Source organism: Heloderma suspectum, chromosome 2 (genome assembly GCF_057233095.1).
Source record: "Heloderma suspectum isolate Gila_16-S chromosome 2, 16-S_ref, whole genome shotgun sequence".
Classification (NCBI taxonomy): Eukaryota; Metazoa; Chordata; class Lepidosauria; order Squamata; family Helodermatidae; genus Heloderma; species Heloderma suspectum.
This window is the reverse complement of record NC_139459.1, coordinates 135,582,017-135,606,983: the sequence shown is the minus strand read 5'-3', so window position 1 is coordinate 135,606,983 and position 24,967 is coordinate 135,582,017. Positions and strand designations below refer to the sequence as shown.

The window sequence follows — 24,967 nt, the reverse complement described above, 5'->3', positions numbered from 1 at the left end:
AATAAAAGGGATTGCACAAATTGGCTTAAATTGCATAATTCATACAGGTCACAGAATCCCACTAGTTCCCAGTGCAGAATTTATTTTGCCCATGTATAGAATTTTAACATAGCCTTTCCCTAATGCTCAGAAAAGTTGGCCATCCTTAAATGAGTGATTCTGTGTATGGTTATCTGCAGGCACAGCTTATGTTACATATCAGAGAGCTAGTGCTGAATAGTTCATTTTTGCATTACACTAATAGCAGGGCTGGTTTAATTGCTTAAACCTGTCTATGTTATTAGGTTTTTTTAACCAATCATTATTTCTTGACTGCCTGATCTAGGCAGCATTGGTATGTTTAATGATTCAGAGATCAGGAGATTCTACTTTTATCTAGTGAGATCATAAAGCAATTGAAAAGACAGAGATAAGGGCAAGGATGAAGAGAAAGAGAGGCAGAAGGAAAGAACTCTCAAGGCACATTTCACACTCAATTCATATCTTTATTCCACATGAGCAAAAGCCAATTTGCTCACAAAATTCTCTTGAACATGCTCCTGTTGATGGTAAATGTACATGTTTGCATATTTCCTGAATGTTCACTGAATATTTGTTATCTCTGTGTGACATCTCACAATATTATATGATTTCAGACTTTGATATTCAACAGTATTTGAAGCAACATGTAATTGTGTTTAGTATAGAAAACATTTGAGATGTGAGTGACATGCAAAGGTATTTAGTACTTGAGACAATCTGACAGCTGGTAACTCTTGAGGTGCCACATTTGATACTTGTCAAAACATCCAAGAGATGCCAACAAGTCTAAAGCACTCACACTTTAAAAAAAGAATTCAAATTTTGAATTTGAAATTATGGGAACTGTAAATATTTCAAAATACTTATTTCACCTCTGTCATTTACGGCATGATTTGCAGCCATGTTATACCAAAGAATTTAAACTTTAAGTGACTGGTACCCATATGATTTGCTGTCATCCAGAGAAAGTTCAGAATTCCTAAGTCTCATTGAAATCAGTGGAACTTGAAGCACAATAGGTTTCGGATACCAGGGAAGTCCGAGAGGGGGGTGGAGTCTGGCAGGCTCCCCCTCCCCCAATTCAGCCTCCAAGACTACAGTCCGCAGACCGCCGTGCTTGCCCAACTCAGTGCATGCCAAATCGGGCAAGCACGCCAGTCCCTGCTCGTCTGCCAAGCTGCCATTTTGTGCAAAGCAGCCATTTACACATAAATGCACCATTTATGCATGTAATCTTGAGTAAATGGCTGCTTTATGGCCACCATTTGCGTAAAGGGACATTTACGTAAAAGAATGAGCCACCATTTTTACATAAAATGGTAGCTCACTGAGGGATCAGGCAGCTGCGCACCACTCGCCTGGCGCCCAAGGACCACCCGGCAGGTTGCTGCACATGGTGAGTAGGGGCAGGCGACCAGCAGGAGTCTGGCAAGGGGCACACAAGGCAGACTTGGGTGAGTCCATCCATCCCTACAATAGGTCTTCCATTTGCAACACAATCCTAACTATGTTTTAGGGATGGATGACTCTGTCAAGTTCATTTTCACTTATTTTTCCGAAGTTAAGTTCGTTCTGTCCTCTCTTTGCATCACTGCAAATGTTTTAAAATCAGCACCAAAATTAATATGTATTTTCATGCACATTTCTCCTAATTTATGCATTATTTTAAAATTGTATGCATTTTTGCAAATTATATGCAATTTGCAGGTGATTTCCCCTAAGAACATGTGTTCATGTGCACACTTTTCTGTATACACATTTTTGGTGTGTGAATTTTGATTGCATATTAATTGTGAATATCAGCCGCTAACTGCATTCCAGCTTGTGTACGGGTTCGGGTAGTGTAATTGGGTAATTTCACATACAAATGTAAACTGAATGAATTTATTCCCCATCCCTGCCATGTTTACCTGGAAGTAAGTTCCACTGATATCAACAGGATTGTGTTCTAAATAAATCCCTACAGAAGTCCCTACACACCCCTGTATAGAGGAGAGTGGTGACAAGCCCATTAGCCCCACCTCCTCTGCTGCCCCATCATCATCTGTCCCCACAGCCCTCCCCACGTTGGAGGAGTAGCTTCTGCAGTGGGGAGCCTTGTCTACTCATGAAACCTCCCCATGTGATTTAGAAGCCTGCGTAACCGGTTGCACCCCTCCATGTCATGGAGGGCTGTGAGGAGAGGGAACAAGGCCATGGACAGGCGTGGGAATAACAATCTTTAAGCAATATTTGCCACCATTGCAGCAAGGCAGCAGCACAGGTGCTCTCCAGGCCACATCACCCATGATGCCTTGCTATGACAAAGGACCCCTTCCTCAGAGTGACCAGCAAGACATGAGCCCACACTCCAGAGAGCTGTAGTAGCGCTGCCAGCTGCATTAGCAAAAGTGGCAGCACTGTTCCGCACCCATCAGGTGAGATGGCAGGCATAGTGGCCACAGTGCTCCAGAACTGACTGGTGGGCAGCAGCTACAGCTGCTGAGGGACATGGTGGCAGCCAGTGGCCGTGTAGGCAGCAGATGGGAGTGCATTTCACCACTTCTCCCAATCTTCCTGCTGAGTCATGTGGCTTACTCTGACTCATGGAAGGGCCAGCCCTGCAATGTGTATATTTATAACTACGCAGACATTCCACAAACTCCATAAGTGGCCACATCTGAATTCCGAAGTTCAGTTGCTAAGAGGATGCAGATATTTCTCTAAGCAACTGACTGCTGAAATAAATCTGATTTTTGAAAGAGGAAATAATTATTCATTGCAGCTGTCGTGAAAGCATCAGAGTTAGATGTCCCCATCCCACACTGATTCACTCTTTTAATAAGCTCTGTTGACCTTCAATTAAGGTTCAGACATGTAAAAGTTGTCAAACTTTAATCATCTTTTTTTAAGGAAAAAAGGGGGGAACTTTCATGTAACCGCTTGATTATTAAAATGTCAAGGGTATTTGCTTTAATAAAAATCATAATGACTGCTTTAGAGAAATACTGAAATGTGGTGGTGGGGAGACAAAAGGACAACCTTATGTAGTTGTAGTATGTGTGTGTGTCTGGGGAGGGAGGGGGATATCCAGTATCCCACAGATCCTGATTCTTCTGCTTTATTTTATCTCTAACTCATTTTCCTGCTGATATCAAATATATTTCTAAATCCTAACCCAGCCTTTCTATTTAAATAGAAACACAGTCCGTCTCATGATAGGGTGGAAGACTGGGACCAGATGACAAGTAAGCCTTGCTCAGTCTGCTGCCCACGTGCTGTTGATGGGCACCTTCAAGGCCCAGCTCTTCCTTCCAATGGTTCTTTATCTTTATTCCAGACTTGGACTGGACAGCCTTTCAAAGAGGACAAAATCAAAATAGAGGACTGTCCTCTTTAAAAGGGGACATATAAAGGGGACACAAAGGCCACTCTAGCAACTTCTGAAGCATTAGGGAGGAAGACTGCCAATAAGACTAGTGAATATTCTCAGAAGGGGATCCGCACATCCCAACATTCTTTGCCAGTGCTACAAAAAGGAGCAATGAACATTATCAAGGGGTTGGAGGGCCATCATATATGAGATATGGACAGCAAAGTGAGGGAACCAGCCAGATGAGAGGCCTGCAAGCACCCGAAGGCTCAGCAGATGTCAAGGTCAATTTGGGGGACACAGGACTGTGGTAGGCCCAGCTCAGAGTAAGCAAAACAGCCATGAAAGGGTTGAAGGTGGAAAGAAGCCAGACAAAGGGTTGGAGCCAGTGGGTGCAGAATATAAGGCAGGAGTGGGCACCTTGTGGTCCTCCAGGTGTTGTTGGACTGCAACTCCCATCATCCCTCACCACTGGCTATGCTGGCTGGCTGGGGCTGATGGGAGTTGTAGGCTAAAACATCTGGAGGGCCTTGAGTTGCCAACCTCTAATGGAAGGGATGGCACAGGAAGAGGAGGAAGGAGTATTGAGGGACAACAGTGAGAAGGAGAGAGGAGGAGAAGAGTGGCCAAGAGGCAGAAACAGGCTGGTTGCCAAGGAGTGGTGCAACTGGCAAAGAAGTGTGAAGGCAGCTGCTAGTTGGGCCCAAGGGAAGAGCTGGAAGTGGCTGCATAAGTCTCCAGACTAAGAAGTCCAGGTAGAAAAAAAGACTGCAGAGTGGCAAGAAATTCAGCAGCAAATAGCAAATTCAGAGCCCTGAAAGACAATATGGGGAATAGAGATGAGGGCAACGTTCTCCCAAATATGGGGTGGGACAAAGGCAAATAAAGCACAAATGTTGGAATTACATGACTCTGTTCCTGCTACTAGCTTAGGGGCTCAACAACTATGGAACTTTATGATGTGGAGCTGCCCCACAGCCAGCCTGGAGGGTGCATGGCTGAAACGTTTGGGCTTCTGATAGCTAGAAAAAAAGATTAAGAAAGGGGAGGAGTAAAAGGGTTATTGAAGTACTAGTGAACAGACCCGGTTTTGCACAGGTTGGAATAGCTCCTAGTTCGATATAGCATGGCTTGAAGCAAACCAGAGCAGCTGTTAGAGTTGGACATGTTGTGACCACCCATCTGAGTAAATCCACGCCTGTTGGTGCCCCTAGGCATAGTCCCATAGCTCCCTGATGGCTGTAGAAGTTGGCACCCCATTCCCCTGAGACGTGGGGTGGACAGGTGTATAATTCTGTCCCTCAGCCTGCTCCCCACCACCCCGGCTTCAAACCGTATCAACGGCAAAACTATCTGCTGGTTAGAGAAGATGGTACTACAAGCTTCAGCCACCTGGACACATTTAAAGTAATTAAAATTAATGAATGCATTTTAAAAACAAAATCATCTTGAAGTGAATACCCCTAGGCTCCCCTTACTATGCATGCCAAGTTTCACATATCTAGGTTTCACAGTCTTGGCACTATGGCACTGACAGGCAGGCACACATCCTCTTTTGTTATTATTGTCATAGATAGAAAGACAGATGGACGGATGGATGGATGTTGGAGGGAGAGCAAGTAGAGGTGTTTTTCTTCTTTCTTTTTTCCCCATCCAGACTCATAATGCTAGAACTTGAGGTCACCCAATGAAACTGATTGGGAGTAGATTCTGGGATGAAAAAAGAAACTACTTCGTACAATCTATAATTAACTTACAGAATTTACTAAAATAAGAAGCAGGGACAGGCACTAGCCTAGATGGCTTTTAAAAAGTAGATGAATGAATGGCAGCCAGGTCAATCCAGAGATATAGGGAGCCAGGGCTCTGGCACTTCTTTTATGAGCAGGGAAGCTAATATCATCTACCGCTCCCCCCGTGCTCCCTTCTGAGCTTAGCTGCAATCCTTGCAACAGTCGGATTTGGAAACGAATTTTCCCAGCAACAATATATTGTTACGTGTTGTAATGCAAAGTCTTTTGGGGTGGCTTGATTTTGAATGGACTATCCAGACCCGTGAGCTTTGCAATAGGTACTCCTGATGGAGATGAAAACTGCTAGCATTGGTTCATTGATACGGATCAGCACAGCTGCCTGAATTATTCAACTCCCTTTGGGGCATTGCTATGGGGACTGTCATGAAGAGTGACTGCACTTCAACAGTCGCCACTACACCAATGGGTCTATCAACAATTTGTAGCCATTATCCATGATAGCTAAATGTAGCCTCCATGTTGTTAGAAACTGGTTTGTCCAACCATTACCTGTAAAATAACCTCGTGACACACGTTCAAACAGCACTCTATGTTTATTAAGCACAGTTGCAAAGGTGGGTGTCCTAGTTGAGTAATCAAAGCACACAGTTTTTATTCCCTTTCCCCGGCCGTTGAGTCCCTCCCTTGTTTCCCCATTGGCTGGGTACTCCAAAGTTTACAGCCTATCCCGAGTGCCTAAGCAAGCCTACGGAAGTCCCGCCCCTGTTTACATCTCCCACTACTCTAATTCTAAAGCCCCTTGACCATGTTTATAATTCTCCTTTTATGGCTTGCTTCCACTTCTTACCCACACTCTGACCTCACTCTAAGTTTCCGACCACAAAGTACCTTAGACACTTGTTTCCACATCCTGTCTCAGCTCAGCTAGTGCTCAAAAGCATTTGCGACCTATTTAATGCAAAAACAACGTTTAACCCTTTCCTACAATGTTCAGAGGCAGTATACCTGCAAATGCCAGATGCTGGAAACAAGCAACAAGGGAGGGCAGTTGCCTTCATGCCGTGCCTGTGAAGTTCCTGTGGGCATTTGGCTGTCAACTGTTCAGAACAGGATGCTAGGCTAGACGGACCCTTGGTCTGATCTGGCTGAGCTGAGAGCTTATGCCAGGGGTGGGGAACCTCCTTCAGCTGGAGGGCCGAATTCCATTTTGGAGAACTTCTCAGGGACTGTGTTCCAGTGGTAGGCAGGGCCAAAGGTAATAGGGGTGGGGCCAAAAGCAAAAGGGGTGGGGCGAAAACTACAAAACATACCATCATATTTGATAAAGATCCTACTGCCAGTGACTTAGCTTTAGGAGAGGCATTTCAGCCTTTTAGAATGTGGGGAAATTGCACAAAGCTGGGAAACCACCCAGTGATGAAGGGTTGGGAGAAAGGGGTGTGGGGGCAGGGGACGCCAGGCAGGCCAGATTTGAGGTTCTGCACCCCTGTCTTATCAGCCACCCCATCCTGCTGCTGCAACTTCCTGGGAAGAAAAGTGGTCAATACAATCCTATGCAGTCAGGCTTTAAGGACATAAGAAGAGCCCTGCTGGATCAGACAAAGGGCCCATCTAGTCCAGCATTCTGTTCACACAGTGGCCACCCAGCTGTCAGCCCATAAGCAGGATATGAGTGCAACAGCACCCTCCCATCCATGTTCCCCAGCAACTGGTGTACATAGGCATACTGCCTCTGATACATAGAACCATCAGGACTAGTAGCTATAGATAGCCTTCTCCTCCAGGAATTTGTCTAACCCCCTTTTAAAGCTGTCCGTGCTGAGGCCTTGTGGAACCCAGCTCTGTGGAAGCAGTTTTTCAGTTGCCTATTGTGCCATGTCAGAATTGGGCCATAGGCTGATCATGGCAAGCATTGATAAGACAATTTCTTTCTGATTTTTTACTTGTGTGTGAAAAAAAAATGCTTCTCAAACAGACTTTTTAAAAAATGTCCAAGCCCAAGTGAAAGGATAGAATTCACTTCTATTACTCCAGACAGCTGTTCTAATTGCAAAGATTCTGCTGAATATCAATGAATCATTGGGGCTTTTCGTGCTGAACTGACAAAATCTAGCTGTTAATAGCATCATTCACCCTCCAAAAAGAAAAAGGAAGTGGGGGGGGGGAATAAAAGATTTATTTTTCCCGTTGAACTCCAAGTAACTGAATAGTAGTTAGTGAACAATACCACATTACATCGTCTAGTAGTATATGGCGCCCTTGCCAATTAGCCTTGTATCACAGTGCTGCAGTCACCATGATTAACAAGAGCCTTTTTGCCATCTTAGGTGACATGGAAAGAGCATCTACGAGAACTCTGGGAAATGTCCTTTATGTGCAATCTAAGTATCACCAACAAAGAGGAAATGCATCACCCAAAGAGAGGACAAAAGAGGGTGCTGATTTGCATAACATTTGCATATGCTAATTTATATGTGTAGATGAACATTTAGGAGTGGTTATTATAATCTAGATAAATTTAAATAACTTTAATAAATAATTCAAATAAATTATAATACATTTATTTATATTTATTTTGGGGGCCCATCGCTTTTGCCTTGGCCCCAGCCTCCACTGGAATGTAGCCTCCTAGGAGCTTCTCTGGAATTTAATTAGGTTAAAATTGGTTCCCCAGCCCTCAATGAATCAAGGTAAGCTGGAGGTGGTCAAACATGAGATGGCGAGATTGAACATCGACATCTTGGGAATCAGTGAACTAAAATGGACAAGCATGGGCAAATTTAATTCAGGTGACCATCATATCTACTACTGTGGGCAAAAATCCCTTAGAAGAAATGGAATCGCACTCTGTTTTGCCAAGAGAACATGCTGATCATAGCAAACACTCTTTTCCAACAGCACAAGAGGCGACTCTACACATGGACATCACCAGATGGTCAATATTGAAATCAGATTGATTATGTACTTTGCAGCCAAAGATGGAGAAGCTCAATACAGTCAGTAAAAACAAGACCTGGAGCTGACTGTGGCTCAGATCATGAGCTGCTTCTTGCAAAATTTCGGCTTAAACTGAAGAACATAGGGAAAACCACTAAACCATTCAGGTATGAGCTAAATCATATCCCTTATGAATATACAGTGAGGTGACGAATAGATTTAAGGGATTAGACCTGATAGACAGAGTGCCTGAGGAACTATGGACAGAGGTCCGTAACATTGTTCAGGAGGCAGCAACTCAATCCATCCCAAAGAAAAAGAAATGCAAGAAAGCAAAGTGGCTGTCTGATGAGGCTTTACAAGTAGCTGAGGAAAGAAGGGAAGCGAACAGGAAGGGAGAAGGGGGAAGATATATCCAACTGAATGCAGAGTTCCAGAGAATGGCAAGGAGAGACAAGAAGGCCTTCTTAAATGAACAATGCAATGAAATGGAGGAAAACAATAGAATGGGAAAGACTAGAGATCTTTTCAGGAAAATCGGAGATATCAAGGGAATGTTTTGTGCAAAGACGGGCATGATAAAGGACAAGAAGGCAGGGACCTAACAGAAGCAGATAAGATTAAGAAGAGGTGGCAAGAATACACAGAAGAACTATACAGGAAAGATCTTAATGTTCCTGATAGCCATGATAGTGCGGTCACTGAACTTGAGCCAGACATCCTTGAGAGTGAAGTCAAGTGGGCCTTAGGAAGCATTGCTAACAACAAAGCTAGCGGAGATGACAGTATTCCAGCTGAGCTATTTAAAATCCTAAAAGATGATGCCGTTAAAGTGCTGCACTCAATATGCCAACAAATTTGGAACACTCAGCAGTGGCCACAAGGCTGGAAAAGGTCAGTTTACATTCCAATTCCAAAGAAGGGCAATGCCAAAGAGTGTTCAAACTACCGTACAATTGCGCTCATTTCACATGCCAGCAAGGTGATGCTCAAAATCCTACAAGCTAGGCTTCAGCAGTATGCGAACCGAGAACTACCGGAAGTACAAGCTGGGTTCCGAAAAGGCAGAGGAACTAGAGATCAAATCGCCAACATTCGCTGGATCATGGAGAAAGCAAGAGAATTCCAGAAAAACATCTATTTCTGCTTCATAGACTACGCTAAAGCCTTTGATTATGTGGATCACAACAAACTGTGGCAAACTCTTAAAGAGATGGGAGTACCAGACCACCTTACCTGTCTCCTGAGAAACCTGTATGAGGGTCAAGAAGCAACAGTAAGAACCGGACATGAAAGTTGGGAAAGGAGTACGACAAGGCTGTATATTGTCACCCTGCTTATTTAACTTATATAGTTATATGCAGAGTACATCATGAGAAACGCCAGGTTGGATGAATCACAGGTCAGAATTAAGATTGCCGGGAGAATTATCAACAACCTCAGATACGCAGACGATACCACCCTAATGGCAGAAAGCGAAGAGGATCTCAAGAGCCTCTTGTTGAGGGTGAAAGTGGAGAGTGCAAAAGCTGGTTTGAAACTCAACATTAAAAAAACTAAGATCATGGCATCTGGCCCCATCACTTCCTGGCATATAGAAGGGGAAGAAATGGAAGCAGTGACAGATTTTATTTTCTTGGGCTCCAAGATCACGGCAGACGCTTGCTCCTTGGGAGGAAAGCTATGGCAAACCTCGACAGCACAGTAAGAAGCAGAGCCATCACCTTGCTGACAAAGGTTTGTATAATCAAAGCTATGGTTTTCCCAGTAGTAACATATGGCTGTGAGAGCTGGACTATAAGGAAGACTGAGCACCGAAGAATTGATGCATTAGAACTGTGGTGCTGGAGAAGACTCTTGCGAGTCCCCTGGACTGCAAGGAGGTCAAATCAGTCCATCCTAAAGGAAATCAACCCTGACTGCTCATTGGAAGGACAGATACTGAAGCTGAAGCTCCAATATTTTGGCCACCTAATGCGAAGAGAAAACTCCCTGGAAAAGACCCTGATGCTGGGAAAGATTGAAGGCAAAAGGAGAAGGGGACGGCAGAGGATGAGATGGCTAGGTAGCATCACCGATGCGATGAATATGAACTTGAGCATGCTGCAGGAGAGAGCGGAGGACAGGAAGGCCTGGCGTGCTATGGTCCTTGGGGTCATGAAGAGTCAGACACGACTTAACGACTGAACAACAACAACTCTGTAAAGTAGGACACATGTCCACTCTACCTGGGACCAGATGCACATGGCCTTTATGTCCCAGGGGCTTTGCATTTTTATGTCCCCAGTCCCAAGTAGCCACTCAGGTACTGACCTGGAGAAGACAGCATCAAGACATACAGGCATAAATCTGGGTTGTCCAGCTACTGCAAATGAGGGCTGGATCCCATTGATTTTGGTCATCCTGGACTACACCCTTGATATATAAACGTCATACAGAATTTCAGCTTTGCCTCGGCCTCCAGAAGCTAAGGTTGTGTTGTGGCATAATGATAGCCAATAAAGCAATGCTTGGAAGCAATAACTGTATCTTTTATTCTGTCACTATATCTCCAAATTCTGTTTCCTGAGCAGCTTACCTCATTACAGCTGGGGCAGCTCTAACTGGAGATACACTCACTGGAGATAAAGATGATGTAGTTTACTGACTCGGAAATGTCTCAGAAATACCAGACTTAGGCTATGTCTCCAGCAGCAATTTCCATATGGGCCATATAGAGCTGGTATTATATAGTGGTTATATGTGTGAGCTAGGAAGACCCGAGTTCAAGTCCTCCCATCAGTCCTATGGGCTAGCATGGGCTTATGTGGAAATACAGATTCAGAGGTGTTCTCTGGGTTTCACCAAGAGCAGGCACAGCTCCTTATGAAAGAAACATAACTTTGGCACTGTGGGATAGGACTAGATGAACTTTGAGGTCACTTCCAGTTAGGGATGCTGGAGATATTCAAGACAAACTAAAATGAGTTTGGATTTGTAAGAATCTGACCTGCAGAATCTGCAGACTGCGTGAAGTCCATGGATTTTCAGATCTTTTTTTTTTCTTTCCCGAAATTTACACAAATTTATTGATAGGTAAATACACAAGTTTCTGCTGACACATATGCCATCCTGGGAAATACATGCAGGAAAAGTTGAATGGAATGGGGGACAATACGCTAAATGTTAGGGCTGTGCAGGGACCGCCCGATCAGGCTCAGAAGCCGCTTTGTGGCTTCTGAGGCGGCCCCGATACAGCTCGGGCAGATTTGAGGGGGTCCCGACCTGACTCAGCCCTGAACCCGAAGTGGGATTCAGATGTCGAACCCTGCTTCAGGTTCCCCTCGACACCCCCACGCAACCCCCCTTACCTTGCCGCCACTGGCTCCTCCATCATCGTCCTCGCTGCCTCCTCCACTGCCTTCTCTGCCTCCGCTGTCTTCCTCGCCGCCACTGCCCTTGCTGCCACCACCATCACCATCCTCGCTGCCTTCTTCGTCCTCGCCAGCTTCTCCGCTGCCGTCCTTGCCGCCGCCAACTGCTGAGGCCTGGATGCACGCAGCGACCTTTACTGCAGGGAGTTGCCATTTTTGAAGTGGCAACCTCCTGGAACTTCCTGGCAGTGAGGGCGGCAGTGGCAGAGGCAGTGAGGATGGCAGTGGTGGTGGCAGTGAGGGCAGCAGCGAGGGTGGCAGCACAGTGGCGAAGGTGGAGGAGAAGGCAGCAGTGAGGAGAAAGTGGCAGCAGCGGAGGTGGAGAAGGCGGCTCAGGTAAGGACCTGGAGGCATCGGGGGGGCTGAGCCAGGGTGCTGAAGCTCCAAAGTGCACCAAGTGCTTTGGAGAGCCCCCAACCCACTCTGGGTCAGTCCGTGCCCCCTCTGCTTCGCCTCAGGAGGGGCACAAACTGACCCAAAGCAGCCCACTTCAACTCGGGGTTTGGGCCTCAGGCCAAAGCAGTGCACAGCCCTACTAAATGTTATGTACTAATGTAAATTGAATAAATTGTTGTGAACCCTCTTACGGAATTATTTGCATGTTTTTCCACATAATGGGGAAAAAAACTGAATCGGTCTGTGAATGGACACCAGAACAAACAGCACAACACAATCCATGAAACATACATGGACAGATTTCATAAAATCCAGGCAACCCTACTTCCAGCTTTATGGTGCTATGAGTAGGGATGTACGAAACTCTTACCTGGCTCCACGCTGGGCAATCCGCGGTGGGGAGGAGGCTCTCCGTCCCTCCCTCCAGAATCCTCCACAGCCGGCTCCGCTCTGCGGCGACTCTGCGGAGCTGCCGGCCAGGGCCGCCCGCAACTGGACATCCAGAGCTGCACAGGGACGCAAATGGTGGCCGCCGTAGCTGCCGCCATTTGTGTCCGTGTCTTTAGCCGTGATAGGCTACGTAAATATATACATAGCCTACCATGGCTAAAGACACGGACGAAAATGGCGGCAGCTACGGCGACCGCCATTTGCGTTCCTTCCTATTGCCGTGATAGGCTACATAAATATTTACGTAGCCTATCACGGCAAAAGACAGGGGTGCAAATGGCGGCTACGCCATTTGCATCCCTCCCCTGAGCTGTGATAGGCTACGTAGATACTTACATAGCCTATCACGGCTTGCCAGGGATGCAAATGGAACTGCTGCTGCCGCCGGAGCCACCGCCGGAGCCGCTGCCGCTGCCACCGCTGCCGCTGGAGCCACAGCCAGGTAGGCTCCGTTTCGCGGGGATTTCGTGGGGTGGTGGGGCGGGTTGCTCTGTTCCGCTATGGATTCCGGAGGGCCGAATTCACTGGAATTCGGCCTCCCTGGGATCCATGGCGGAATTCTCTAACATCCCTAGCTATGAGTTTAACTCAGCCTTCCCCAACTTGGTTCCCTGCAGACATTTTGGGCTACAACATCCAGCATTCTTAACCATTGGCAGTGCTGGCTTGGGCTGATGGGAGTTGGAGTCCAAAACATCTGGAGAGCACTAGCATGAGGAAGGTAGTTCTAACTGTTTATTTTAGATTAAAACACAATTTAGGCCTGTGGAGGTTGGTTGCTCCTATTTCAGTGGGGCAGTGAATCCGCTGTGGGGTTCAGTCAGAACCATCAGAACCCTAAAGGAGCTATCCAAAGTGCTAAACCCTATCACCAAAATGGGTGCAGGACCTTGGATAGCTCTTTTAGAGTTCTGACTGAAATCCAGAGCAGATTTACAGCCTCCACTCTAGGAGCCGCCAGCCTCCACTAATTTAGGCCCATAACCTCTAGCTACAATCAGCCATCTTAACAGCAGCTGCCACTGCTGCAGCAACAACCAGAGTTCCTCCCACACTGCCCCAGGAGGTAGATGGCCCCTCCTCTGAATATCAATTTACTACAGTATTGTTTGTATGCACTTTATCAGAGGCTAAAAGATAACTACCCTGCCCACAGCCATCCAAGCAGGGTTTATGGATGAACAGGGATTTGAATCCAGGTCTCCCCAGTCCAATTCCTCTATACCACACTTGCTTTTAAGATATTCGGAAAGCATGGTAGCTATGTTGGCCATCAGAAAAATACCAAAATTCATTTTAGTGTAATATCTTTATTGGGCCAACCAAAAGTTCACAAAAATGGACAGTCTTCCTCATTCTGATGAGATGTATTATATTTCTATTGGAATTATAGTAATTTTTTCTGCATTTGCATCTTTACATGTGCGTGAGCATATAAAAATTGTATACAACTATGTGTCCTCTTTTGTCCTCTTTTTTGATGATGCATAAATGACCACCCTGTGGGATACTATGATTATCAGCCTTGGAACAAGTCAAGATATTAAACCAACATCAAACCATGGCTTGTTTGAAAGCTGGAACCCATAGTTTACCCGTTTGGATGAAATGGGAAGCTATGGTTAATTGGAGGCCTCCTGGTTTGATTTCTCACACCCAGAAGGGAGGAATAAAGGGGTTCATGCGCAGGAAAAATGCTAATTCATCTCTCTGCTTATTAAGCCATGCTAATTGCCTGAATGTGGCCTTTGATTGGAAAATGAATTAAAAATGATTTTCAACTTCGCAGTTTTTCTGTTCTTTCCTAATGTTACTCTACAGAGTATAATCAGTCCAGTTGTCTATTTCTCTCCTACTGTGAATGAAACTACCTGATATTAAGTGCAGTACATTCATGACTGAGCAAAGATGAAGGATGACAGAGATGAACTAAAGAGGCATAGGCTGGTTCTCATGTGCATATTCATGCATCACTTGCAATTAGGGATGTCAGAGAAATCCACAACAGAACCAAATGAGTTCGGATTTTCATGAATCTGATCTGGGGATTCCACAGCGGACTGGTTTTCCCGCTGTCAGGTGGATTCCACATACTTGCAGACCAGTTTTCTAACTTTCCTGAATTTGGCACAAATGTCATTGTAGAAGAATATGCAAAATTAAAAAAAAATAGCCCCAAATGCGCATTTTCCCCATAAGCTAAAGAACAGAAATGCATATTTGGGGGAATTCGCACATTTTTGCATGTGCACGTTTGCGTAAATCACAGTCATGCAAATGTGAATTTGTACAAATTTGGAAACAAAAAAATCAAATTCTGTTGATGTGCAGATGATGGAACAAAAAGTGCCTGACAATCCACAAAACACAGACAGAAAGGATTTTACACAATCCATACAGCCCTACTTGCAATAGCAACATCAAATGATGAACTGCACATGTGAATGAGCCATCACATACCTAACACCATAGATAAAACTCTGATATCTTTTCACATCCCCTCCAATGCAATGTTTTTCAATTATGGAGCCAGTTCCTACTTCCAGCTGTCAGTCATCAAATATACTGTAATTAAATATAGAGATCTAGTGATAAATGCATGTGTAAACTTGCACATAGTCATTGTGACAGGCTTAAGAGAGTTCAAGCATGGAAGGGTATCAATTGAGTCGATAATGACATCTCAGTTCTGATAAGATGAAATGTGGCAGTTTGAAATGAGAGGAAATCTGGTTGAGTATTCATTCAGCCAGTAAATACGGCGTAGAAGCTTTCAAATGTGTATATGTTGGGTTGAATAGAGAATGTGCATAAACATCGGCCATCGCACACATTGTAGAAAATGTGCACAAATGGACAACATGAACAGGATTTGCATATTGTATGGGCAATGAGCTTAGTCTCCAGATAGATACTGGAGTCTCCAAGTGGCATGACAATTTCACACATTTACTGGTGAATGTACATAATACCCAAGTGGAAAATATGCATAGTCACTTGGCAAAGGACGAAAACTCTATTTATGTGTTCAAGTTGTGGGGGGAAAAGACATGCCCCAACATCATTTGGAGACTGTGAATGTTCAGCAGGCAATACACACACACCACATGCACACACACGTCTATGCTCTTTATTTTGGAAACATTCTCTTTGATGTTCAGTGAATGTGTACAATGGGCAGTGCTTATGTACATCCTCCGCTCAGCATGTAACAATCAGAACATGGGTTGGATTATGATTTCCCTCAGAGGAGTACTTTACAAACAAGGCTTACATGTTATTTTAAAAACAGGGCTTCTGTATTGTTACTGTTACCACTAATCAAGTGTTAGAAACCCCAGTTCCTAACCCTAATCAAACTTAAGCCAACTCACCTATCATGTTCCACCCCAGTTAACTCACAGGTGTAGCAATGAGGACTTGATAACCAGCCTTCTCTTTGGTAAGTTTGACAAGAGACTGGAACCTTTAAGGCTTCCCTTTTGTCCAAAGGCTGCTCCAGGTGTCTTCCTCACTTGCAGACCTCCTTCAGCTTCTGCTTCACACGCTCTCAGTTTGGTTTCCTGGTCAAGCGGATGCTCCTCTTCCTGGCCAATGTCTTTCTTGGGCTCCCCAGCTGCTCACAAAGAAGAACTCTCTCTCTGACAGACTCTCTCAGGGAAGCCCCCCTCAGATCCCTCTCAACAGCTCCTTATATTTGCCCCAGTCAGAACCCTCCAGCCAATCAGCTTTGGTGTGGCCAACATTCCATCACACCATGGCTGTTCGAATTCAAGACCAACAGGCAGGATGTTCAGTTTGGGCACGATCCTATGGGGATGGCCATAAGCCTCCAAATTCAGAGGCTTACAGCCATCCAATGCAGAGTGGGAGGAGTGGCAGAGGCGATCTCCACCTCCGCGCTCCTCCCGCTTTGCATTTCAGCTAGACGGGCTTTTTCGCCTGCCTAGCTGAGGTGTCGGGAAGTGGGAGGGAAGGAGGCTGGGGAGGCCATAGAATTCCTCATATACTGGCTTCCCCCATCCCGTCCCCTCCTCGCCCACGGGAACCTTCCCTCTGAGGTTGCTTTTGCAACCTTGGAGAGGCAGCCGGTGCAGTACTCCCCGTGCCAGCTGCAAGGGGAAGGGAGTGGGAAGCTCAAACTCCTGGGTCCAAGGTCAGAGCGCTGACTCCAACCTTGGATCTAGACATCTGAACTATCCCATGCCCCCTACCCCACCCCAGAAGCTGTCAAGGGACCAAAGGATTGCTCTCCCTATCTCCAATCAGATGGTAACAATTTCAATCCTACTTTCCCATATATAATACAGAAACCTGGCCCCATATCTACCTCTCAGTGGTAACTGCAACTCAACCAGCACAGTATATTTAGAATGTATCTCTCCTCTGGCTCAAGCCTTGAGTAAAAGACATACATTTTCATTTTGTATTATTAACCCTGTCAGTCATTGAAACAAAACATAACAGTTAAAACTTTTACCTCAGTTTTACCTCAGTTTCTTCATGGTGTCCGTTACCACCACACAACCCACTCCAGAAAGGGCTCATTACTGTCTTTTGTGGGGGCTTATATTGTCATTGTGTTGCACTGTTTCCTTAGGGGCTACCAAAGACATGGGGAAGATGCTGGGAGGAGAAGAAGAGAAGGATCCAGATGCTGCCAAGAAGGAAGAAGAACGGCAGGAGGCCCTTAGGCAGCAGGAAGAAGAGAGAAAAGCTAAATATGCCAAGATGGAGTCTGAAAGGGAAACTGTGAGGCAAGGGATTCGGGACAAGGTAGGGTTTGCTTTCAGATGAACCGGAGAGCCCACTTGGGGCAAGACCATGAGTGAAGGTGGAACTTGAGCTGTGCACAAATGGTCTCTCAAAATTCTCCAGCCTATTTGTGGGCAGAGAAATTGGTGAGGGGCCCATTTTGCCAAATTTCTCCAGTGGGAAAAGAAAGTCTCCAACAGTTTCTTGTGGGTAGGGCTCACCATTAACAGTCGCAGTAGCACATCTTCTATTACTTTGTTTCTGTTTTGTTTCTTTGCTATGGATGCTAGTTGCAGCAGCAGCAATTTGGGCATCCTAAACAAATGGAGAATATTTGGAGAAAATCCCATAAAGCGGCTTTCTTTTTTAGGGGGGAGGGTGAGAAAAAGGAAAAATTCAGAAATGTTCTCGGGGGGGGGGGGGGTAAGTTTTGCCTTAGCTCTATGTGGAATTACTTCAGGATGTATCCAGGACCTGCTAGTAGCAATACTGAACACATTTTTTTTCTGAATTCTCCCAGTGATTATAACAAAGATTATAACACTACAACATGATTAATGCATATAGCACGTTAGTTAGTAATGTTTAAAAAGAAAGGAAAAAAAGACTGGTCTCTGCCCCAAGGAGCGCCAGTCTGCATTAAGAACAGAAGAGTTCTTAATGCAGACTGGCTGGTGAGTTTTGGAGTTGGTGGGGCCAGTTTCTTTCTTTAGTTTGTGCATAGGGTGCACCACTGGAACAGCTGTAGTGGTGCGTGCGTACAACACACATGTACAGTTTTCTTGTGTGCATGCACACTTTTTGATAAACACTTTATGCTAAACAAAAGCCATTCACTGGCACTTTCCCTGCAATGTATTTTTTCAAAAGCATTAATCTACCACTCCTCTAGCAAATGACTCCTGGTACGGTCACATCTCGCCTCATTATCACACTAGATCCAATACTTATGCCTTGAGTATTTACATTTTTGTAAAATAAAGTTAGGCACCCCAGTGCCAGGCTATAACATACCATCAGGTGAAGAAGCGATGTCCCCTTACATAAAGGATTCAGAGTGTCGGCATGAATGTAATTATGCAGCCAACCTGATATAGTTTTACTCCATTTCCCCAGGTAACCTACGTTAAACTACTTTTATCATGGTGAACGAAATTATACTAGTGAAGTACTTTGAGCACTCAAACATTATATAAATGTTTTTTTTTTATTCTCCATACTGAATACCAATTTCCACATTTCCCAAAGATGACATCTCTCCTACAAAACAAACATAACATATAGACACATTTCTACTGTACATTCTGCTCATGCTGAAAGCCTTTCAGTATGAGCACAGTACACAATAAACAGCCTCCATATTGGGGGCTGTGTGTGAGGCAACAATACAAAGACAATACAGGACACAACCCTCTCAGGACCCCAGTGCAGATTATATGGTTGCCAACTCTGACTGAAGTTATTCCTGAATATTTGCTCTCTCTCCCCTCCCCCCACATATTTTACACAATACCAAACTATTTAAATTTCGCGGTTTGCTTTCAGTAATGTCTTCGAGATTAATGCTGATTCCAGGAGACTTCAGATCAGTCCCTGGAGAGGTGGCAACCCTAGCGCAGAACTGCACAAATTTATACTTTAAAAATTCATGCTTTTTTTATATATCAAGAAATAATTAATATTATGCACTTCAGATCCCTAAAGAGCCATGTAGCTAGATCACTGGGTTACCGTAGGCCAGTGTCAGGAGCGCCCTAGCGGCCTCTTTCAGTCTACTCCAATAGCCAACTCAAGACACAGACAAAAGGATTCTTTTCAAGGCTTTAATCCTTTTACAACTTAATGACTCTTTCAGATGCTAATCACCAGCAACTAAGCAAGGAACAGCAGAGTAGCCTATGCTCTGGGTTAGGCAGTTGGTCCCAGTTTGAAGGAGAATCACTTGCAGACCCTGAACTTATGGGCTAGGGAGAGATCCTCCCTCTTTCCCTTCGGTCCACAGGACGCAACCATTGCTTGCGCGCTGAACGGGCGCTATGCCTCCTTTCGGCGACCATCTGTCGTCGCTCCCTGCGTCTGCGCCGAGCATCCAGCAAGCCCCCTCCAGCGCTCTCTCACTGCCAGGGTCACTATCTATCCCAGGAATGCTGGCAGGAGGAATCTCTGCCAGCTGCTGTGCTTGTGAGAGATGATCGAGCTCCTCTCCCACAGATTGCTGTTCCTCCTCAGAATCAGAACTGCTCTGGGGTTCTATGGGCTCAGTTTCCGCCCTGACAGCCAGTCACTATCTCAGTTTAACCACAAACTTTTTGTGAGGAAAAGGGGGTTAAGGGAATGACGTATCTGCCACTTGGAGCTCCTTGGAGGGGAGAGACACAAATTTGAACATAATTCCTTAGAGGGAGGGAACACTGAGGCACACATTTGAACATAGAAGTCTACTCAGGCAGGCCAACCTTCTTGTACCAGTTAGGCTTGTTAGAGGTACCAGACCTCTTGCAAGGGGAGGGGAAAACCTAATCTTTAGAATTGTGCCTTTTCTTCCTAATATGGTAATTAGTTCCTATATGGTCCTGCCCTGTCAGCAAACTGGAGGGAAGTGGTCCTCAACAGGTATCTGAGGGACCGGCCTGGCTCACCCAAGGCTCATTGGATTTAGGCTATTGGTTGAAAATTGCCTCACAACGGCTGGAAGCCTCAGCTGAAAGCTTTGATAATTCCGAGGAGAGGGGCCCAATCATGAACCTAATAATTGCCGTCACCCCCACCCATACTGAGAAGACTGCAGCAAGGGAGTCTTGTCATGTGAGTCCCTAGTGTGCAGGCCAGCCTCCCCCTTGTCCTGACAGCATCAGAGAGGCCTGAATGAAAAGTGTGCTTGAAACTAGAGGCTCAGACATGAGAGAGAAGCAATGGGACTGGACAAACAAAAGTAAACCAGGATTAATTAGTCAGTGACTTAGCGTAGGTCACACAGAAATATTTCACTGATTAATTTCACGCAATTACATCTTCAAATGCCTTTTTTTTTTCTTGGGGTTGGGTGCCAAGCCCCATTTGGTCATATGCAGGAGCCTCCCCTGCCAAAGGCCTGTCTAGCCCAGCATTTTGCTCCCACAGTGTCCAGAAGACAAGAGTACAATAGAGAGATGTAGCAAGACAATTTTCATTGGGCAGGGAGACAAAAATGCGAGGGGAAGGGAGGTCAATATAAAAGAGGTTTCTGGAGATAAACGCTTTCATAGGTAATGACAAAAATAAACCCCCATTTTATGCATTTTAATAAGGATACTTTTAATAATAACTATGACTTGTGAAGTTTACAAAAAAATCAATTTGAAATACACTATTTCCCACATGCAAAATAGTTGTGTAAACTAAATAACAGTGACTAGGAAGTAAATGTATAGTGTGAAAGTCATCCTACCATCTGAACTGTTAATAAAGTCTAATACGCCATGATTGCTCTGCAAACTTGCAGAGGAACTGTCCACTTGGAATTCCTTCAAATATGTTACTTTCAAAAGCCAAGATTACAAAGTTTGCTTTTCTCTGATGAAGCATTGAACGCCTGTATCGTGTCAGCACATGTGTCAAAGTTGAGAATGAATTTTCACACATTGCAGTAGATGCACCAAAGGTGAGTCCTGCAACATACAAAGTGTACATGTGTGGAAAGACTTCCTTGTACAGGTACAATGTTTTAGTAAGCTCGTGAAGTGCTGAGTTGCAGGATCCGATTCTGCCATTTCCTTGTACTTCCTCAGTAGATATGTTTTGCATGTTTGAAGTTCCTCGATTTCTGGAGTGCATCTAGAAAGTTTACACAGTGGTGTAAGCTTACTTGGATCAAGAAAGTTATCTGTGTCTGTATACTTTAGAGCTTGTCTGGCAGCTGAAATGGGCATATTCCTTTCACAAAATCATGCTGCCATTTCGCCTGTCACTGTATCAATTGCACTTAAATATATTTTCTTAAAAGTCTCATCATCTGTGGGACAGTTCTCATTTACAGCCTGGACAATGTTTCCTTCATACATCAGCGTATTTTGTAGGTGAGAAGAACTAGATTTACAAACCCTCTTTGACATTGGTCTTACTTCATTTGCATGATCTGATTAGTCTCCTTCATCTATAGTCTTCAGTCTTGCCTCTTCAAGAATGCTTTGAAAACTGCCATCATTTTCAAGTGATGTAATTTCTCCTGAAACTGCTGCTATGATATCAAGGGCTTGGGAGATTTCCATTGAAAATTACTGCAGAATAACATTTGCTGGCTGTATCAATTTTAACAGTTTTCTCAATAAGTGTGCCAGAAATACAAATCTTGTGTGAGTGATCTTTTGCAGAAGTCCAGTGGCTTCGATACTGATGGTTGCATCACATTCAGGGTCACTCTCAGAGAATTTGAAAAGCTGTACTAGTTCCTTGTAACTTGAGACAATAGCTTGTACAGATGCAAGATGCCCTGTCCAATGTTGTTCCAAGAGTTGTTTCAGTTTAATGCCACTGTATTTCACTGAAATCGTTGGCTTACAAATGAAGTTGTAGACTGCCTCACAAACTTGAAAGCATTGCTGAATCTGGACATTCTTTTTTGCTGACAAAGAATGCACTAGATCCAACTGGTGGTTGAAGCAAGGGACACAGGGAATTTCTTTTCCAACACGATCTTGCAGCAATTTCTGAACACCACCATGTTTTCCTGACATAACACTTGCTTCATCATAGCGCTGACTTATAATCTGTTTTTCATCAATCCCTGCATTTCTCAGTGTTTTTAAGATCATATTTACAATACCGTGTGAAGATTGATCATTGATCTGTGCTGTTTCTAACAGGTGCTCTTGAATACAATCCTGTAGAACAAACCGCACAACAACAGACAAGTTCTCTATGCCAGCTTTGTCTCTTGTGCAATCTACTTTCAATGAAAAGAATTGGCAGTCAGCACTGTTGACTCTGCTTGCAATTTCTTGGCAAACTAAGTCTGCACAAACTTGGATGCATTCATTCTGAGTATGTGGGGAAGTGTAGTGAGCAGTATGAGGTATAATATTAACAACTTTTTGTAAGTGTATTAAAACAGCCTTAAAAATAGGCCTGATGGTTTAACTTCAGTGCTCTCATCTAAATAACAATTAGCATAGGTCGCATCTGCAGTTGATTTATGTTGGAAATTGGGATCATATCTTGCAGAAGTGCCTGGCTTATTACAAGTGTCCTGCTTACCTTGCACTTGTAGCTCATTGATAGCCAAAAACTTTCTAACGTCAAAAATACTAATAATATAATAACGATGCTTTTTGATCTGCTTCTCACAAACTAGAGTTGAAATAGCTGCATCACTGCAGTCTCTGAGTTGCTTTTCCTTCCACAGCATTTTACATTCTGACATTTTGATGATGAATGCTTGGAAAATCCCGTTACTCTCTAATGCATGCTTCCAGTTTCTATAACCAGTGACAGTAAAAACAATGTCAGTGGTTTTCTTTAAAACTCTGCATGGGAAACAAAATGCTGCATCTGCTGTGACAGAATACTCCAGCCAACCTCTTCCACAGTACCATTTGTTTAAAAAAGAACACGGAACACCACCTACTACAGTTTTTGGAAACATTGAAAGGACTGGTCTTGAAGGTTCCTTCTACTCAACTCGCGGGGCTCTGGCTGATAATGATGATCAACATGACTGCCAGTATTCTTGATGACTCCTTGCTCCTGCTGTTTTGTTGCTAAAGTAAACACATACTTGAAAGATGCTGACTGTGGTCTGATGCGGCACTGGCAGTACCTATCATGGACTCTTTCCTTTGCTCTTTAGTTGTACTGAAATACTTGTACAGTGGCATTCTGCAAAGTGTAATAATATGGCTAGTATTAGCATTTAGATAATATATTTATATTATCCAACAAATGGTCATAAGCCATCACATAATAACTACAGAACAGGCACTTTAACACAATGATACAACAACATAAAATACATTGTTGTTAATAACAACAACAACAACAATCGTGTAACGCTTTCACAGTGTGAAAGGTGCTTTGCATTCACAGTGTGAAAGGTACAATCACCTACTGTACTGTTCACATGGCCTTGAACTGCAAAACGAACATGCACTGATAAGGAGAGAGATCCACACACTAAAGAACCACTTATTGTATGCAGAACCAATCATGGGAAGTTAATGGAAGAATTTACTAGTTACAGTTAAAAGTTAGCCATTTCTTTACTTTTAAACTAGTTAATTAACTAGTTAATTCCCATGACTGTGCCGAACCAATATATGCAGTTTATACTATTCTACTGACTCTGTTTTACTACTTTTCAGAAAAAAGGAACAGCCCACAGGATCATTCCATATACTCCTGTATTCTGTTGCCACCAGTGTAAGTGCAACACATGCAGCCATCTGCCTCTGTGGAAAGACTCTGTAAGGTGGAATTTGTGAGCAGTGCACCTTCTGGCTGCTTTCTACTAGGCCTCAACTGCCGCACAACTGTGAGCTCAGTTCTCCTGGGGCAGCTGCTTCCCGAAACTAACTACCCTAGTCTCCTTTGCCATGCCAGGAAAGCAGTTAAGAAGTTTCACTTTAATAATTAATTTAATACCTATAAACATCACCTTTCATAAGGAAATGCTTGACAGCCCATCACATAGGAACTATATGTCTCTCTGAACTACAGGTGCTAAAATTAACTGTACAAGCACACCATCTCTGTTCTACAGAAAGGCCCTGGGCCAGCCAGCTAACACTGCTTCGGATGGCTCAGCCAGAAAATCGCACACACCCTATTTTGGTAGTACATACCTGTGCGAGCGAAAAGTTAAATAAGGTGAATTATAATGATCGTTTGCACAATTGGGTAGAGGTCTAAAACTGTTGCAACTAAGGCTCTAGCCACATTATACTCTTTAAAGCCATTCTGAAATTGAAAGGATTGAAAGGATATATTTTTCAACTTTTTTAACAAACTAGGGGAGAAATGCCCCCAGACACTTGCACACAATATTCCAGCTCCCCATTGTCTGGTCTAAGTTAGTAGGGTTCTCATTAGGCTTCCTGGGCCTTGCTCACTCACCCCTCTGCTTCTCAGGTCCTGCCCTGGACTAGGCTAGGCTGCTGCACAGTGTAGGCCCAAAGACCTAGGCTCACTCATCAGATGCACTAACAACCACCACCTACAGAGGCTGGCTGAGCACTGTCGGGGAAGGGGAGATGTTCTGTAGTGCATAACAATACTGACCTTCCCACCTTTCCTTCCTCCAATTGCAAACTCCCATCCATCAAAATTTATGTTCACCTCACACCTATTCATCTGAATGGGCCAAATTAATTCCAGTCTCATCTCTTAATTTCCTGCTGTCTTTCTGTAGCAATGTTTCGGCTTGTTTTTTTGCCACAACTTTTAGTGCATGTATTAATCTTATTTCTCTGAAAATACATATTCCTACTTCATTTTACAGTTACTTTCATGTAATTCTCATTGTACTGTGTTGTAACTAAAGACCATCTGATACCGATACAGACCCCAAATATTTGCTGTGTTTACATTGCTAACTTTGCTTGCTAACTTTGCCCTGCCACCTCTCTTTGGATGCCTAAAATGTATTTCTAAAAGCTCAACTGAACTTTTAAGCTACTGCAATGCTAGAAATTTGGGGACTGAAGGAAAAATTTGGGGGGGGGAATTATCATTTGGGGGGCAATGCCCTCGTCCGTCCGTCCCGCTCACTACACCCCTGGTACAATAGCACTCTTCTGTTTGTGTTCCCCAATAACTGGTGTTGAGCAGCATACTACCTCCAATAGTTAGTCATCATAACTAGTAACCATGGATAGTTTTATCCTCCATGTATTCATCTAATCCCCTTTTAAAGCTTT

At 44.2% G+C, this 24,967-nt stretch overlaps 1 protein-coding gene across 1 annotated transcript in view; it reads left to right on the top strand.

Annotated features, from left to right (window-relative positions):
* Positions 1-24,967, top strand: part of CPLX1 (complexin 1) — a 226,683-nt gene that overhangs the window by 108,027 nt on the left and 93,689 nt on the right. The window contains exon 3 of the mRNA XM_084832175.1: positions 16,924-17,099. Coding sequence (XP_084688301.1) covers positions 16,924-17,099 — 176 coding nt within the window. The remainder of the gene's footprint in view (positions 1-16,923; positions 17,100-24,967) is intronic.